The 18,010-nt window shown below is 46.1% G+C and overlaps 1 protein-coding gene across 4 annotated transcripts in view; it reads left to right on the top strand.

Moving 5' to 3' along the window:
- The first annotated feature begins 10,424 nt into the window (after nucleotides 1–10,424).
- The window catches only part of ELMOD2 (ELMO domain containing 2), a 965,152-nt gene continuing 957,566 nt past the window's right edge, over nucleotides 10,425–18,010 (top strand). The window contains exon 1 of one of the 4 annotated variants that reach the window (XM_069631199.1): nucleotides 10,425–10,526. Coding sequence is in view for 3 of the 4 variants with exons in the window: in XM_069631200.1 (XP_069487301.1) it covers nucleotides 10,576–10,651 (76 nt within the window). In the remaining variant the exon portion in view is untranslated. The other 3 variants (XM_069631197.1, XM_069631200.1, XM_069631198.1) reach the window with 3 other exon arrangements.

Genomic DNA, 18,010 nt, shown 5'->3' with positions numbered 1-18,010 from the left:
AGAGCCAGTAAACTAACATGTATAAGGTCCACTATAGGTAGACTATCACGCGACACCCAATCCCAGATGGCGATAGGTTTTCTGGAGAAGGGCCCAGGTTGTGACATTATTGTGATGCCATGTGGAAACAAATCTGGCTTGTGAGCAAGGGAGCTTTGAGAAGTCCTTGGATCATGTTCATCCCTGTAACTATCACTGTGGGAAAAGGATTTGGGCCTTGCATGAATTCTGAGTCTGCAGACTCCCAGTAGCCCTCGAACCTACCTGGGGGTTTGCCCCAACAAGGTGGTAGCACAGAGGATGGTTGGTAACACCAGCCCGGCACTAAGCTGACTCCTCCGCCGCCGAACCTGAGAGGCTGTGGGACCCTCGCACATTTCGAGAAAGACGGGAATACGCATACCTGTTTAAAGGTCGTCGGGAGCCATTTGGAAATCATCCCGCCCGAGATCGGCGAGTTGTCCAAGCAGGCCTGGACGGGGAAGCAAGCGTTTTGACGGGGAGCCAGCAGCCGAGCAGTGTCAGCAACACGGAACGTAAGTATTGGTCCAGATAACCAGCAATTGTGGGTGCGAGGGAGGTTGTTGAGTACTGTGAAGCATTAATAGGTACTATCAAACATTGTCGGAATATTGTCCAGCAGCATTATAGTATCGTCTAGTATTGTCACAACGAGTAGGGATAGGAGCGAAGGTAAAAGTCCTTTCTTATGTTTAGGGCACATTCAGTCCTTGAGGTGACAAGGGGTTTTCTGACGGAGAGTAGCACCTCGAGGGGCATGAATGACTGAAGTATTGTAAATAGAAGTATTCCTGTGAATTGGGCGTTTTAGCTCGGGTCATAGATGAAGTATTCCTGTGAGGGTTAGCTGGAGCTATCCTAATTTGCGGAAGGTGAATTGACTGGTTAAGTCTCCAGGAGAGAGGCGTTTCACACGTTAGGCGATGCAACGGGTGCAGTTCGATCACAAGAGAAATAAGTATACTTCACCTGGAGAGTGGTAAGACTGCTGTTAGGTTTTTGTGTGGGGTTGGGAGTAACGAGTCATGGTTGTAAGCATAGGGTTCCTTTACCTATGTGTGTTAGTACTTGGTGACATCACCCTCAGGTTTTGTGCATAGGACGCCGAGGATTGTTTTGACGGTGAGGAGCTAGTGTTGACAATTTGGGATTGACAGACGAGGTGAACCAGTGTCGGTGCGCGGAAGGCGCATGCGCAGGATTGTGGAGGTGTGTCTGAGGAGGCAGCGACTGTGAAGTGCAGAGCCAGAGAGGCTCATAGAAATTGAACAGCATTATTACTGCATTGTAATCTTTATTCCTTGAACAGCAGATTATCGAAACCCTCAGCTTGAGGTCAGGTAAAAAGGGTTCAGAGAGGTATCAAGGCAACAGTGGGGGAGTTACCCCTCTTCAACATTTGTATAAAACATTGCCACCTTATAAGGAGAAATTTGTAAATATAGTATTGAATGGTCTAAAAATACAGAAATCAAATTAACTAAATCATGGCCACCATGCAGAAGTTTCTCCAAAGATGTGCAGCAATTGCTACTGACACACATACAGGATGCCTATAAGGGGAAGAAATTGGCTAAATGCATGGCTATATTTGAGTTGTGGCGCATGTTCCAGGAAGGAGTAGGGGAAACAGCAAGGCGTCAATGGATGCTAAGCCAGCATGAGGTGAAGGAGGAAGGAGCACGCCCCTCCACACCTCACCTTGCTCCTCTGAGTGTGATATCCGATGACACAGACGAAGAACAAGGGTCAATGTACCCACTGAGGGCGCTGAGGGCAGCAGAGGGATATTTAAATCCAGTGTATAAACCACCACCACACATGAAGGAGGACAAACAGAAAGCCGTAGGGTCCCCAGCTAGTAGTACAGAGACAAGTGACGAAGGGCTACAACGTGCGAAAGAGGACTTCGAGGGCATAAGCATGAACAAATAGATAGCAGCACAGGTGCTTTTAAAACTTAAGGGGAAAATGACTGGAGAGGCAGAAGGGGCGTCAGACGCCATAGAGAGCCTGAAGAAGGACACTGCCAAGACAGATCGGGCAGAACTAATGGAAGAGGAGGATAAGAGGGAAAAGGAAAGAGAAGTAAGGTTGAATCGGGAGGAGAGAGAGATAAGAAGGGAAGAGAAATTAGAGCGAGAAGACAGGGAGAGCAGAAGGGAGGAGGAGAAAGAACTCTTAGAAAAGGAACGAGAATAGAGAATAGAGAGGGATCTGAAGTAAAGGAAGAGAGCAAAGCAGGAAATGAGGGGGAAAAGGGAGCGAGAATTGGAGAAGGCAGAGAGACAAAGAGAGATAGCAGAGCAAGAAAAACACAATTAGCAGAAAGGGAGCAAAGGAAGTTGTAGTTGGACAGACCTGCGAGAGAACTAGCACGGAGGGAGGCAGACGAACGAGCTATAAAGGCAATAAGAACACCAGCAGAACTGGATTGGGAACGGAGTGGGCATGAGGAGGACAGGCGGCCTGAGCCAGATAGCACACATTCATTAGCAAGCAACACAACAGAAGGGAGTGGAGTAGGTTTGGGGAGCTCGTCCAGAGGGAGCAGATTCGATTTAGTGGACATCGATCTCAGGTTTGGGTCTTACCAAGACTCAACATCACGTAGACTAAGTTTTGCTGATGATGTTTGCAGCAAAATGGACACGGGACCCAACAATGAAGACAAACACAGTGGGGACGAGAGGGGGGAAAGAGACCAGTCACATTTCACGGGGACAGATAGATGGATGTCATGGGGAAGCAGATCCCATGGACAGAGAGATGGGGGTGCAGACGCAGATGAGCAAACACAGCAGGTGCACGGCACATGCACCATACACAACACGTATGCCAATAGGCTAAGAGATCTCCCAGTAAGTAGGAGGGAGGACACAGCAATAGCTTGCTCATAAGGGTGACTATCCAGAGCATATGTTGAGACCAAATGAGTACCCAGATTAGAACCAGCAGACAGACACATGCACCGACATTGAGGATGAGATAGGGCCTCAACAAATTAGACTGTATCGACGAACACCAGAGGAAAGGGCAGCATATTCACAGATGGCTCTATTGGAAAGGGGAGGGATGAGACCACAGAATGTGTCATGGAAAAACACTGATGAGGAACATGTTAAATGTAGGCTACCCTCTTTGAGCGGGGTTGTGGGGAAATGGATTTATGAGATGGAGAAGCTGACAGCAGGTCACAGGTTAGCAGTGGGTGACGTAAAGGGGCTACTCGTGTCAATACTAGGAGACGCAGCTGATGACGTATGGAAGAGGGCGGGGTTCCTAAGGCTAATGACACAGAACACAGCACATGACAACGCACCATTCGCCAACTGTAGAGCAGCACTATGGCAGGCATTACGAACACAATACCCAGACACGTCAGACATTGGGGCAATTACGTCACGCAAGATGCGGGAGTACGAAGACCCTGTTCAGTACATTCAGGAGATTCAAGAGCTTTGGTGCCTTAAATCTCCAGAGCCTTGGGACAAAACGATAGCAATCTTTTATCATATCTTAGTGCAAGGACTCCCAGAGCCAGTACAAAAGAGTTAGAAGAAATTAGTGGGGATGGAGGTGAAGGCATGGCCAGAAATACAACTCACAATAGTGCACCATTATAGATTGTGGCAGGAGAAGGTTAAACAGAAAACCGAGGAGAGAAAGGCAGACAAAGCCAAATTGGTGCAAAGGAAATTGTCAAAGTATGTGATGGAAGGGGTGGTAATAACAAGCCCCACGTCACAACCACAGCAGCAGTACCAACAGCCTCAACAGTTTACACTGCCCATCGGCGGAGGTTACATGGGGCGGGGTGGCCCTCCACAAGGGTTCAGAGGAAGGGGAGGATTTCAAAGGGGGAATGGCTTCGAGCCACAGACACATCAGAATCAAGGGGGATTTCAGGGGTATGGGCAGCAGATGCCACCAAACTCAGGAGACTTGCCAGCGGGTTTCCCAGGACAAGGGAGGGGGCCACCACAGTGCCGGACGTGTGGACAGCTAGGACACATTTTACGAGCATGTAGGTTCAGAGGGACACAACAGGATTGGGAAGGACAAGATCAACAACACTATCAAGGAGGCCAAGACATATATTATCCACCAAGCCAGCAACTACAGAAACAAATGCAGGGCGCCTATCAGCAAGCGCCACAAGTACAGACACATGCACCAGCGCAACAACACGTACAGACACAAACACCACTGCCATGATATTTGCAATCACCACAGGGTTAAGGGCACACACAACAGCTTGCACAGCTGCAGGATACCAACACCCAAGAGCCCATGGACACAGTAGCAACTCTACCAGTACGACAATTGGAAGGGGTAACCATGGTAGGGAACAACCTCTTCACAGGAAACGTCTATGTATCCTCAATACTCTGGCAGCCTGCCCCAGCACTTCCCGGGCTGGGCAGTTCCAGCTAGCCAACTTGGTTAGAGTGTTTGATGCACAGGCCTTAATGGGACACAGCTGCACAATCCGTATTATTAAATGTTTTTTTTTAAAACACACGTTAATCCCTCCTTTTATTGTCCCCTCCTTTTGCTGGAGAGTTGTGCAGTGCCCCGTGCCTCAATATGGAAACAGGCACCAAGGGAAACCCAAGCGGGAGGGAGGGGCATGCAGTGTTACCCGCAACACCAGAGCCCCTGCACCAAGGATGAAGCAGTTGTATGCCGGCAAGTAGTAGAGTATCCTGCAGGGCAGTGGGGAAGTGCGTGTGTCACCGCCGGGCTCTCACTACGGCCTACAGCTGAGCCCCATGTCGTCAGCCGCAATGGCTCAACGAAGCCCGCAACACTGGGCCCCACAAACTCACAGATCTCAGTCAGGCCCAAAATGATCAGCAGGCTTGCTGCCATCCCTGCACCCCAGGATCACAGCTTCAAACAGTGTCGGGCTCAGCGGATTACTGAGCGAACGCCCGCCCTGGAAGGAGCTCAAATGGAAGCCACCATGCTGAACGGCTTCTCCAAAGTGTTCCCTATTACTACATTCTAATAAAAACCCTTGAACCATCTTTGAGAGTTGGTATGTAATTGAGGTCATCTGTGACCGCCGTTTGGGCTAAAAAAATACCCTTGACACCTTTCAAAAAATATTTTTGTCACATTTCAGATGATGGGAAGCCAGGTCCTCAGTGGCCTAGAGCATTTCTGCGTTGCCCATCTGGTTGATGTTGCATTCTTGAGTGTGAGGAACTCATGGTGACAACAAGTAAGACAGACACAAGTGATCACAGTTCAGGGGTGTTTATTGAACAATTAATGCTGTATGCAGGGTGGAAAAACACCTAATCTAAACCTAAATCTAAGATGGGAACAAGCGTCGACCATTAAATCAAAAATAAGGCAGTCCTAGTGGCCTTGTGCCAAAATAAATAGGGCCTATACTAAGAAACATATTGCCAAAACCTCACAACTAATACAAAAAGGGGTGTGGGATAGTTCTCAGGAAAAGAAAGAAGTGTTCTCAAATAATATGTCAGGATGCGGTAGCCTGGGTCTTCCTTCCCCAAATTTCGAGCACGGGGTAAGATGGAAGCTTGGAGCACAGTAGAGTTCCGTGCTTCTCCAGCACAAGACGTCAGTTCTTATGGCAGCTCTCAGGACACACTCTTGGGCTTTTCTAGCGCGAGATGATAGTTCAGCTTTTAACCCTCGAGCTTTTAGTTATCAGGGCCGGCAAAGGCCAAGTCTTGTTTCACTTGAAAGTCTCTTGCCTTCGAGGACCTGACGTGTTCAAACAACCAAACAAAACGTTCCTTTAACAAATGAAAGTTCTTCTCTAAGGTTCACTGGGTGATGGGTTCACCCCTGGGTCCCCCCTCTTCTTGGTGTGGGCCCTTCTCACTTGTTTATCACAGTTTTTACATAGGTGACAATTTCACCCTTGGGTCCCCTCTTCTGGGCGCTGACCCTTCTCAGTCGTATTCCAAAATATATCACAGTTCCTTTATCAGTCATTTTTGGGTGATAGCTTCACCGCTGGATCTCCCTCGGTCGGGCTCGGACCCCTCTTCTCTTTATCTTCTTGGGTGACGACTTCACCCCTTGTACAACCTTGGTCTGGCGCGAACCCCTCTTGCCATAACGGGATTCAATTCCCTGGGTTTCTCAATGTTCACTTTCACTGTGGGATTCACTTCCCTTTTTCTCACACTGCTTGTATATCAAAGTCTTCCGATTGTACAGGGATTTTGCTTGACCCTCTGTATGACCACTTTGACCTATTTTGACAGCCCTCCTCTGGCCTTCTGTTATTTGTAGTTTCTCTCATAAGGGGCTCAATCAGAGTCCCTTGAGTTAGCACCCACATGGTGCTGTTTCCCTTTGCAGCTGATCTCCCCTTTACACTTTTAACAGCTCATTCAAAGTTCATCATCTTTAGTTCATAACTTGCCACTTTGTGATTCTAACACATCACAGTCTGGTTCTTATCGGTTCTCCACTCGACTCACTAGCTGTGATGAACTGCTTGGATTTGGCTTCCCTCGCTCCTGCCTATCAGCATAGGCTTGCCTCGTGTACTGTTGACATCTGCTGCAGGACACTTGTGCAATTGTTCATGGTATTAGGCTCTCCTCCACAAAGGCTCCATGGCAACAAATTGGAACAAGCTATCTTCAATTGGCACAAAAAAGGGCAAATAACAGACGAAGAAAGATGCTTTTTAAAATGGGAATAAATGTATTTTAATTTGCAGAAACTGCAACTTTTGAATAGAAATTGTAAATAAGTAAAACAGAGAAAAAAGAAATAATATTGTGCACGGAATCAGTGACTTAGAAAGAAGCACCACTATACATGCGAGCAATATCGTTACCTGAATTATAAGAATGGCCACATTAGAATATAGAAACATGGAGCGATGATGTGCAGGATTAGCGAATTTTATCTAATATGCTTAAAAGAATATATTTACTTTGAAGGGATCTAACCCATCAACTGACTGAAACTTACATGAAAATCTGTCTAAGGAATAAACTTCAAATAAGGTAACCACAATTAACACGAAATAATTTGAGATTAGCAATTAATTGGATACTATATAGACAAGTCCAATATATCGTAACTCTACAACTAATTTTGTTTTTGTTTTCTGTCTCTTTTGTTATTTTGTTCCTTTACACGTATGTCTATTATTTTATCTTATCAAACCTGCGCATTTTTTTAACACTGTTTTTTCTCACATGTGGTACTTATTGATATATGTTTACTGTTGTGTTGTCAATGGATATAACTGAAATATTTTCATTTTTACTAAACCCTTGAATCCACTCCCTTCCCCAACCCCTTTCTCTCTGTGATATGACACTTATCATTCTTTCTCTTTATGATTTAAAATGATTTAAAATGACTATGTACAAAATGTAAAACCAAAACAATGCTTTTTGTAACTACGGTTATGTGGTTTTGATGATAAAAATAGTGACCATAATGCCCTGATTTGAAAAAGTGCTGGCAAAATGTAAATCCCTTCGGCAATTAACAACTGTGGGAGCCATCTACAATGGATTCCTTTGGAATCTGATTTATTTTACCAGGTGTACAAGTCAGGCGGATTCCACAGGAATCCATTGGTTTTGCATCCGTATAGAAATACAAGCAGATTTGGCAGGAGGACGTGGAGAAACGGGTGAACATGTTAAGTCTGCACTGTTCTCCAACTTCTCCAGCTAAATGCATAGCTCTCAATGTTTTGCGGCCCAAGGGCGGATGAAAAAACACAATTTTGCTTTTGGTGGGTGAAAGCCCATTGATTTATATTGGCAGGTCGGAAACGTAGCGGGTGATGCTTATAGGGCGAGTGACACTAGTCAAAATCGTGGGTTGAGAGGCATGTTACTGCCACCTTTTCCACTTCGCAGGACTTGTAAAATTACCCCGTAGGATTGTAGCGTTTTTCATCCTGAATGGAAGCCCACAAGTTCCAGCATGCAAATTAGAGAACCTACAAAAACAATGCCAGACAAACACAAAGTGAAATGATATACACGAAAAGGTAATTACCTCCACGTCCACTCTTCTTCGTCACGGTACTTACTTCATGAGAGGCCCCTGCCTCCGACACATGACCTTCTTCTATTTCTTTTTTTTGGGTATAACTCCTCCCCTTTATTGCCAACCCTCAGTTACATTTTTCTTGCCTTTGGCAGGTTTTCTGTTACGGGTGTGGGGCACCGGGGAGCTCCACGTGCTGGCCACCTGAAGCGGCTGAGTGGTGGGGCCTCAGTTTTTCCTGAGGGTGCGGCATGCTCCCGATTCCCCTGCATGGCTTGGGCTCCGGTTGAGCGTGGAGCCCCTCCCGGTCGTATGAGGGGCATAGTGGGTGGCATGGGAGGCATCACCGCCTTGGGTCGTTCAGGCCCCGGGCCAAGGTAAGGGGCTGCACTCTTGGGAGACTGCTGTGAGTCGGGACCCTGTAATTGCCCCAGATTTGGCGCTGAACTGCTACTGGAGCCATCTGTTGTGGCGGATTGGATGGCTTCCGGAGGCGGGTTGGCGTCGCGTCTGGGGGTTTATTAGTGATTTGGAGGAGCGCTGCTGTACTGCCGGCTATTCTCCAGTTTCTCCAGGAGGGTTTTGATAAGGGCCTGGTGATCTCCATGCTTCACTCCCAATGGCCCTCCATTAAAATCCTTTCTGGGGACTCTGATGGGGAAGGTCTTGGGGGGGGGGGTACTTTCCTCAGGGTCTCTCTGCTTCCCGTCCTTGTACCTATAAGGGCCTTCCCCCTTGGGATCTCCCTCTAGTGTTGAGGTTCCTTCAGGGGCCTACTTTTGAGCCCCTGTTGGGAATTGATATCAAGCACCTTACACTGAAGACTGCTTTCCTGATTTTTGTCATGTCTGCCGGTAGGCTGGGGGAGGTTGGGGCTCTTTTGTGTCGACCGCCCTTTTTGAGAGTTCTGCCGGACTCTGATGTTTTGCGGTGTAATCCAAAATGTCTGACTAAAGTTGTGTCTCAGTTTCACACGTCTCAGGATCTCCCTGCGGTTTTTCAAGATCCAAAGACGCTGTACGAGGTGGCTTTGCATGCCATTGATGTGCGGCAGGCAGTTCTGGAATATTTGGCTCGGACTGCCGCTTTCATGCAGTCTGATAGTCTCTTGGTTACTTTTAGCCCTGCTGGTGCGGGGTGGAAGACCTATGTGGTTTCCACTACCCAGTGGATCCGTACAGTCATCTCCATGGCTTATGTGGCTTCTGGCCTGCTTTTGCCTAACCACGTTCAGGGTCACTCTACAAGGGGTTTGGCTGCTTCATGGGCAGATGTGCGGAGGGTTTCTGTACAGAAGATTTGTAGGGCTGCCACCTGGGCGGATCATCTTTCGGGGTTGGTGTTTCATCTGTTGGAATGTGATTATTGGAGTCAATAAAGTTGTGTTTTGTGTTTCTGCACTTCTGTCTCTGTGTCTCATTGGGACCTCTCCCTGTTGCTGCTCTGGTATGCCTCATGAAGTAAGTACTGGGACGAGGACGAGTGGATGTGGAGGTAATGTTCTGATTACTTACCAGTAATCTTCATTACTCCTAGTCCTACTCTTCCTCGTCACTGCACTGACAACCCTCCTCTCCCTGCCTGCGGGCGGGATCCTATGCTCCGGCTTGGTTATATTAAAACTGAGTGTTGACTATAACGGGGAGGAGTTATACATAAGAAAAGAAATAGAAGGTCCTGTGTCGGAGGCAGTGGCCTCTCATGCAGTAAGTCCTGTGATGAGGAAGAGTAGGACTAGGAGTAATGAAGATTACCTTAAGTAATCAGAGCATTTGTCCACAAAACTTGGTCCCTGCCAGTTACGTTTTCCCATCTATACTTTCTGTTGTAGTCTGCTGGAGAGTAACGTCCATTTCAACAGAACTGTTACAACAATTTGTCTGTGTTCTTGTAATTCATCAAATCTCAATACGATGCTTTGAAAAGGAACACGCTGCCTATGTGACGGAATGGTGCTTGCATCATTCAAATGACTACGAAGCGGGGTGCTGGTTGTGTCTTGTAAAGTCAGGTGGGATTTGTCAGGTGGGATTTGACAGCTGTATCTCCCGCAGGAGAGACAACAAACCAATAGAATCCCTAGGCAACTCACACAGCAGACTCTGCTCTCTGTTTTCTTTCCTTTTGCGTTGATCATTTATTGCAGCCATAATTTGGCTTAATGTGGAACTCTGGAATATCTGAGTAAAAGCAAAATTAAGAAAAAGAAATGTGCTCCTTGAGTTAAATAATTGCCCGTAGCAATGCAAAGTAACCCAAATCAGCCCAAACGTGTTCATCCCACATGCATATCACTGGTTTATCTCATAAATAGACCCGTTTCTTCTCCAAAATGGCGTCTTTAATAGACGTTGTGTGAGAAACGTAAGTCCGAGGTCTATGTCTGCACAGTTTACGCGTGCGTACTGTGCTCTTCCAAACCTGGCCACACGTTTAGGATTGGGAAGCCAGAGAGCGCCGCCTGTAGAGGTTTCAGAAGTTAGCAAGAGGTAAGAAGGACCTCTGAGAGGCGGGGCAATAAGAGCGTAATAGAAATAAATGAAGTGGCGTGATGAGGTATTTAATTACAGGCTCAGGGTCCATCAAGAGAGGAGAATCCATAAGGGGTATTCAGGTGAGATGGTGTCTTCCAGGATAAAATGATACAGAGGACGTCATAAAGTGTGATGGGAGTTTTATTGTGGAGAGGGCTGGGTAAAGATGTGTGCCTCCCCCCCCCTCTGGCATTCACCGGGGGCAGGCCGCCTGCACACCTCAACAACGCGCAGCAGTAAAAAGTGTATTTCACACACGTCTATATGTAAATGACTTTTTTTTTTGCAAAGGCGTTTAAATTAGTGCTGTTGTGTATTTCCGGTGTACCTATCTAAGAACACAATCAGTATATGGTGAAGAATGTCAAGACTTTTCAAAACTATTTTCAGACAACATCCTTGCTGGATAGAGGGTGGAAAACTTTACAAAATGTTTTCCCAGGACACTTTAAATGTGGACGTGAATATGAAGCAATTTGTGCTGCATGTTTTTTCCGTACAGCATAATTCGCAACCCTCTCCCCATTCACTTTTATGGTAACATTAGTGACCAAGGTATTTCATCATGCACACACAGAAAAAATGTATCTAATAATCTTCTAGGACTGTTATGCATACACGACATGGTAGATTTTTCTGCAGGGCCTGTCCTGCGGTTTCCAAGGCCCTGTGCATGAAAAGCCATGCAGCCCCACCTCATTCTCATTCATATTGACATCTTCTGAAGTCACATCACAGAAAATAACATGAGGAGTAGTGTCGTCAGATGTTTATACTCTAGCTCATCATTGGTATTGAAATTAAAGTTTCCATGTGTAAGGCAAGAGCCAAATAAATTTGTGGTGTGCAATATATAAATGGTCACTGTTATTGTACATGTAGCATCTCTACAGTCTAGCAGGCAATGAGAGTGGATTCCTTTTTTAAAAAAAACAAAAAAAACTAGCAAACTACCAGTTCTTGGAAAAGGTTCTGTAAATAGACATGATAATACTGTCATCGATTGTTGAAAATCAATGATTTTGGGTTGCTGTTCCGATTCACCTATCGCTTGATGTGCTTCGCCCCCTGAAGTAAACTGCAATGAGAATGGGCGCATGTGGCTGGCTGACATACCCCAGAGGGGCGCATGTGGCTGGCTGACATACCCCAGAGCGGACTTTGGGGGGGAGGCGAAAGTTGGTGTGCTGCTGCATACTGGGACCTTCTGTGCTCTAGCCCCACCTGTCGTCTCACCCCTTTGTGCAGTTTGTTGCCGAGCATTGCTGTGCAAATATCTCGAAAAATGTGCATCCTAGGGGATTGAAACATGGTTTTCGAGGCCCCGTTGACTTGCGCTGAAATCCGGTGAAAGTGGTGGGGTGTCCACATGTCATGTAGCCAGTATTGTCTGGAGGGTCCTAACAATTAACTATGCCTAAGTTGGTGCATATTGGTGAAATGATGTGGAATTGTAAGGAACAACGCTTCAGCAAGCCACAAACAAATGTTGACTTGTGGTGAAATCTAGGGAATGGGGTGTCCAAATGTCATGTAGCCAGTATTGTCCAGAGGGTTCGAACAGGTAACTGCAAAATGTCGTACAGATTGGTGAAACTGTGTTGAATTGTATAAGGAACAATGGATCTACGTGAAATTTCCTGAGTCGGAATAACCCGCAACGGAAATGGTCTCATGGGAAATGTACGCACTACACATTTTTTGTACATTTCCCATACGAACATCCATTTCAAAACCCTACAAACTTACACCCACACACACAACACACCCACACCCTACTTACCAAGACGCGCTGTGTCCCTGCAGCGCCAGTTCCCTTTCGCTTCTGAGATCGGGGACCAGTGCCGCAGGTTTCTTATAAATAATTTTATTACAATGCCTTGAAAAGTACACGAATGATAATTTACCTGACAATATATAAACTGCTTTAGAAACATGTTGAGCAAAAAAGCATTTATAGATTTAATTTTCCTCATCCTTAAAAAAATAATAATTCTACAATAGAAGCCTGTTGTATTCATTTGTGAGGGTTACTGAAAATGATACTCGGGTAGGCTGCAGGTATGATCATCAAGATGCTTTTAATCAGGTTACATGTTCATCAGATGACAACAGGTACATCAGGATAAGGGAGCGAAGTGCAGAGGGGAGCCCACTGGCTCCGACCACCCAGGCTACATCTTCCAACTGCCCTGAGTGGACTCGCATTCCAGACACTCGCTACACCTCTACAAAAACAGATAAAACCATCAACACAGACCATTCTAACCAGGTGACTTATGAGCTGTATGCAAACGTAACCACACCTATACCAGACAAACATTCTCACCTGACACACTCGACACTCACATTCCGGCAACTGACCTGCACAGCGAGAATCGACTTGGTCAACAAACGCCCAATCAAACCAAAACCCCAGAGTGTTGGCCAGACACCCTGAGCTTCCTACGTCAAACTCTACTGAGAAGACGGCCCACAACTGGACCAGCTGAGCACCGGGACAAGGGGATGGAAAGGGTTGCCAAGTTCTCCAGACTCCTCCTGAAATGGTTTCCAGGATGATTCCAGAAAACCAAAAATACAAAAAAAAAGAAATCGTAGATGAGGATCAACATGAAAAATAATCAACTCTTATTTCCTTTCCACACTCGAAAATACAACCCCACCTATGTGTGAGATCAAACTTCAGAGAAGGCCTCCAGCAGTGTGCAGTCTTTCCATCAAATTCTTTCCAATGAAAATATGTTAATCGAGATGCATATTTGTGTGGGGGTAAAGGGTTAATATAGTTTGGGGTGGTTTTTTAAGGGTTCAAAACAGGGGGTTGGGCGGGAGGGCCGGAGGGAAAAAAAAAAAGCATCTGATGAACATTTGGATGGAAAAATGTGTAGATGGAACTTTTTTCGATGTAAAGCCATGTAACCACCTCATCCAGTGACGGCCTTCACCACTGGATACTGGTGCCAAAAACTGGAGCCATTCTCGACCAGCAAGCCACAAGCGTGGCCTTTTAACACTGGTCACGCCAGCCATGCAAACTGTGCACCCATAACAACCTCGCACCATCCAGCAAACGCTGTCGCCTTTTTCCACTGTATACTACATGGTTACTCTGGTGTGAGAACAAACGACACAAACCTACACGACGTCAGGTGTGGGCAGGCCCTACCCACACCAATTGTAGAAAAATCTCCATACACCACAATTATCACTGAACATTCAAGGCAGGATGTACTGCACTACAAACAGTAAATTACTGTATTTCTTTTCCATTTCAGCAAAAGCATGACACAACCATGACATCGTTGGCTTTACCATAGTAGACCCATATAACATTGGTGCATACCAAAATCCTAACATAACATTACATAGTGGTGCTAAAAGTCATGTTGCTAGTTGTCGCAACCTAAAAGCTGCAAATCCTCAAAAACCTTAGACTGGCACATCTAAACTTAACTTTTATCATTACAATGTTAAACTGTTCTAGTTTGCACTATTCTCGGAGACTCTACATCACCATCACCGCATTGGCACAAACCACTTGACACTGGCCATCGTCCACTAGTACATGTTGCATGTCGCAAAAAGTATTAAACATAAGAAAATACGCTCACTAGATAAAAGATCACTGTGGAAGTCCATGTTGCATATTAGCAACTTAGGTACTGCAAATCCTCAAAGTATGTTACTTCTAGCATGTTCTAAAATAACTTTCATACCTGAACACACAATTTCAGAAATGTGAAATGCTAAAACCATTGTAAGGTCCAAGGTATCCTAAAAGCTTTCTTTCTACATGTGACTGTCCTTTTTTCGGTTCTATGTGATAATCTCCCCGCAAAAATATCGTCATGCAAGAATGGTGCTGTTTTTTTGCGGTGAGATTACCACATGGAAACTGCGGGGGACACCCCAGCAACCCCCATATTTGTTTAAAGGGAGCGGGGGACACCCCTGCAACTCTCCCATTTACCCCATAAATGATCTCCATAAATAATATCGCCTATGCCATTTCCCAGCGACCATATGTATGGTGACATTTATTTATGGGGATTATTTTACATGATACCCTTTTTTCTTGGATACCAATGCAGAGACCATGAGAGGTCTTTCAGCTCTTGCTTCCAGTACTTCTCGACTCCACTCTGGGCGCATTACCCGCTCCGGGAATGCTCTCCGTTCAATCCTTTGACTGAAGTCACTGGGCACAATCAAAAGGATGACACCCCAAAAGCAGAGAAATTGTAACAGAATTCTGGGTGGCCCACAGGCAGACTCTCTGTCCTGTGTCTACCAGCAACCAATCTTGTCATGCTCTTCCTGGCACGCCGGAGCACACTTGATGGTGCTTTACTCTAAACAACCAAGTTCGATTTCCCCTTCACTTCGCACAACCGCTGTTTCGGGGTGAGATACAAAAAGCAGTCAATGTCCGCCATCTCCGCCAGCAGACCTGCTGACATCAACCATTGCCACTCTTGACAGTGGAGCGTGGCGTTATTCCTGGATCACAACTGTCACGGCAGGTGAATTGTTAACCCAGTGAGTAGTGTGTTATGAAACAAGTATGTCATCTTTCAGCCTGATCAGTATGCCACTGCTATGTCCTGAGCACTCAAACATTGCAGTTTAAAAGTTCAAATTACCTTCTCCTATACTCGGGACAAAGCAACTCACACACCCTAAGTTAGTAGCTGGGGAAGCGTTGTTATACACTGGTTCGGCACTGCGCACAGGAGACCCTACATTTCAATCTTCTTCGGATCAGTCTCAATTCCCATCACTTCTGAGCTTGGGCAGTAGCGACACTGGATGCTCTCGGGTGCTTCGATGCGCTCTGGGTCTTCCAAGCGCTCTGAAAATGCGCTTTGACAATTATCCTTGTGGCACCTATACAGTGTCCTTTTTATCTTCGCCTGGGTAGTGGGACTCCCTCAAGTGGAGAGCAGTGGGTTGGTAGCCTTTTCTCTTCCTTTAATCTGTCACTTCCTCTGCACATCTCCCCTGCCCCCACAGCAGTCTTACATCTCCCTTCTTTCACTCACACAGGTACCTTGTCTCTTCTTCCTTTTCCTTGGCCTGGGTCCTCACCAAACATTCATTGCTAGTTATATTCATGTGTGAGGGTTGCTCAAAAGGATACTCGGGTAGGCCGCAGGTATGATAATTAAGATGCTTTAATCAGGTTACATGTTCATCAGATGACAACAGGTACATCAGGAGAAGGGAGAGAAGTACAGAGGGGAGCCCAGTGGTGCCCACCACCCAGGCTACATCGTCGAACTGCCCTGGGTGGAATCACATTCAACCTCAAACATTCCAGACACTCGCTTGACACTGCATTCATACACCATGCATTCAGGGACCAAGTAGGAAAACCTGTCATAACGCAGCCGTTAAAGGTATATCAAATGAAACCATTCTCATTCAGGGTTAAACCTGTATCCACAGTTAAATTCACTGCAATAATTTGAAGTCCTCTGCACAAGGTTTTTGCATGCAGTATTATTCTCGCCTCCCAATTACAGCTTTATGGGGCAGAACTCCTTCCCCAAGAACTGGTACCTGGGCCATCAACCTCTAACAGCCCATATTGTACTGCTTTTCTGTCGCAAAGTGAGTCCTTGGGGTGTAATTTGAACTATCACACGAAAAGTGCAAGTTCCCTCCCATCTGGCAATGCTTTGGAGAGTGTATACTTGTGCAGTGGATCCAAGCTGGGACTTCTACATGTCTCGGGCAGGCTGTCTGAAAGGTGCGGGATGCAGGATACAGCCCCCGTAATCGTGACTGTCGGGCAAAATACAGGATGGTTGGCCACCCTATTATCAGGTGACTTCCTTAACTTACTCCTTGATGTGAAGAGGGAAGGCGGATCCCTATCATCAGCCACCTTGCTCCCAGACTGAAGCTCCAATTAGGTTGCAATGTGACACCCAAGGAAAGGTCCGCAGTTGAGGCAAAACCCCTAAGGAAGTGGGGGGAAAAAGTCCTATCATGATGGTTGGTAATTGGCTGGTTCCTATGATGCTCCGGGTGAATAGGCAGGAATAATACAAGGTGGCTGGATGAGTGAGGATCTGCTAATTAAGCCAGGGAACCGTGAATGGTTTCCATGAGGGAACTAATGGAAGGAAAAAGGTAAGGCAGGAATCTGAACATAACTGGAGGAAAAGGAACACAAAGCAAGAGACCAGGAAGAACACCAGAGAAAACGTGGGCAGAAGAGACTCTCAGAAATGCAGGAACGAAACCTACAGTGTTCCGACACATCGCCTCCGGGGTGACCACAGGAGGTTTGTAGGACGCTGCATTGACGTAAGCCAACAACTAGACTGTAGGGGCACGCAACGTGGCTGGTTTCCTGGTCAACACACGCCAGTGCTGCCACAGTGACGCATCAGACACCATTGGTGGATAAACGATTTCCTAGGCCATTATACTATTAAACCTGTTTTGTTCTGTGCCCTTGCTAACTAGGTGATGTAGTGACCCTTCGCTAGGTGTTATCAGAGATCGATGTTTCTGCCAAGATCAATTTTGAATATTTCTGATGTCTTTCTAACCTGAGGGGCTTTCAGTGCCAATTTTCGGAGACTGTCTCTGAGAGTCTGCTAGTAGAATTTGTTATTTATTTAACATATATGTATACATTGAGCTATAAAAACCAGTTCAATCCCAGAGCAAAAGAGAAGCAAAAAAAAGATAGTGTGGAAACATCAATCTACCATTTTTCTTTCTGCCTGCTCTCCCCTCTATGTTCCACTTCCCTATATCGCCTATTGCTCCTCTGTCACCTTCCATTCCCCGCCACCCGTTTAACACCGCCCCCACCATGTCTTCTTTGCCTGGCTGGGGATAATTTAGTATGATGCCTCCTCTCCCCTGTAAGGGCTGAGTAACAAGGCTCCCAGCTCGTACTCCCATCTCATCTTCAACACCCTCCAACAATGTCTTCCTGAACACTGGATACTCCTAGCAGTCTCTGGAGAAGGTGCCTGGGTTTCCAGATTCTTATTGTGAAAGACAGATCCGCTACCTCCCCATCTCCCCCTAACAATACTGCTGCATGGAATGGGACATTTTGTTGCTTCAAATATAACATTTTGCAGCACAGAATTGTATTCGTTTGCTGCACATTGTCAGGGTTCGAAATTGAAGGGAGCTGTGAGCTATTTGGCTACTGCTAGTAACCTAAAAGAGCCTGGCTAGCTTGACACCAGCAGCTACCACGGGCTACTTTTGACTCCCCAGGCCAACTGATGCTGACCACACATAGCTATGTGAATTTAACTCTGTGCAATTCGGTCAAGCTAAGTAAAAACTTTAGGCGACATCTATGCAACATTTAAGGCATAACTGGTTGAATCTTATGCGCAACTTATATTTGTGAAACACTATGTACTAGCTCTTCAGTGGTATCTCATGGTCAGTGGTTA

This window comes from Ambystoma mexicanum, chromosome 6q (assembly GCF_040938575.1).
Source record: "Ambystoma mexicanum isolate Mex_15411 chromosome 6q, UKY_AmexF1_1, whole genome shotgun sequence".
Taxonomy (NCBI): Eukaryota; Metazoa; Chordata; class Amphibia; order Caudata; family Ambystomatidae; genus Ambystoma; species Ambystoma mexicanum.
Note: the sequence above shows the minus strand (reverse complement) of the source record. Positions and strands in the feature narration are given on the sequence as shown.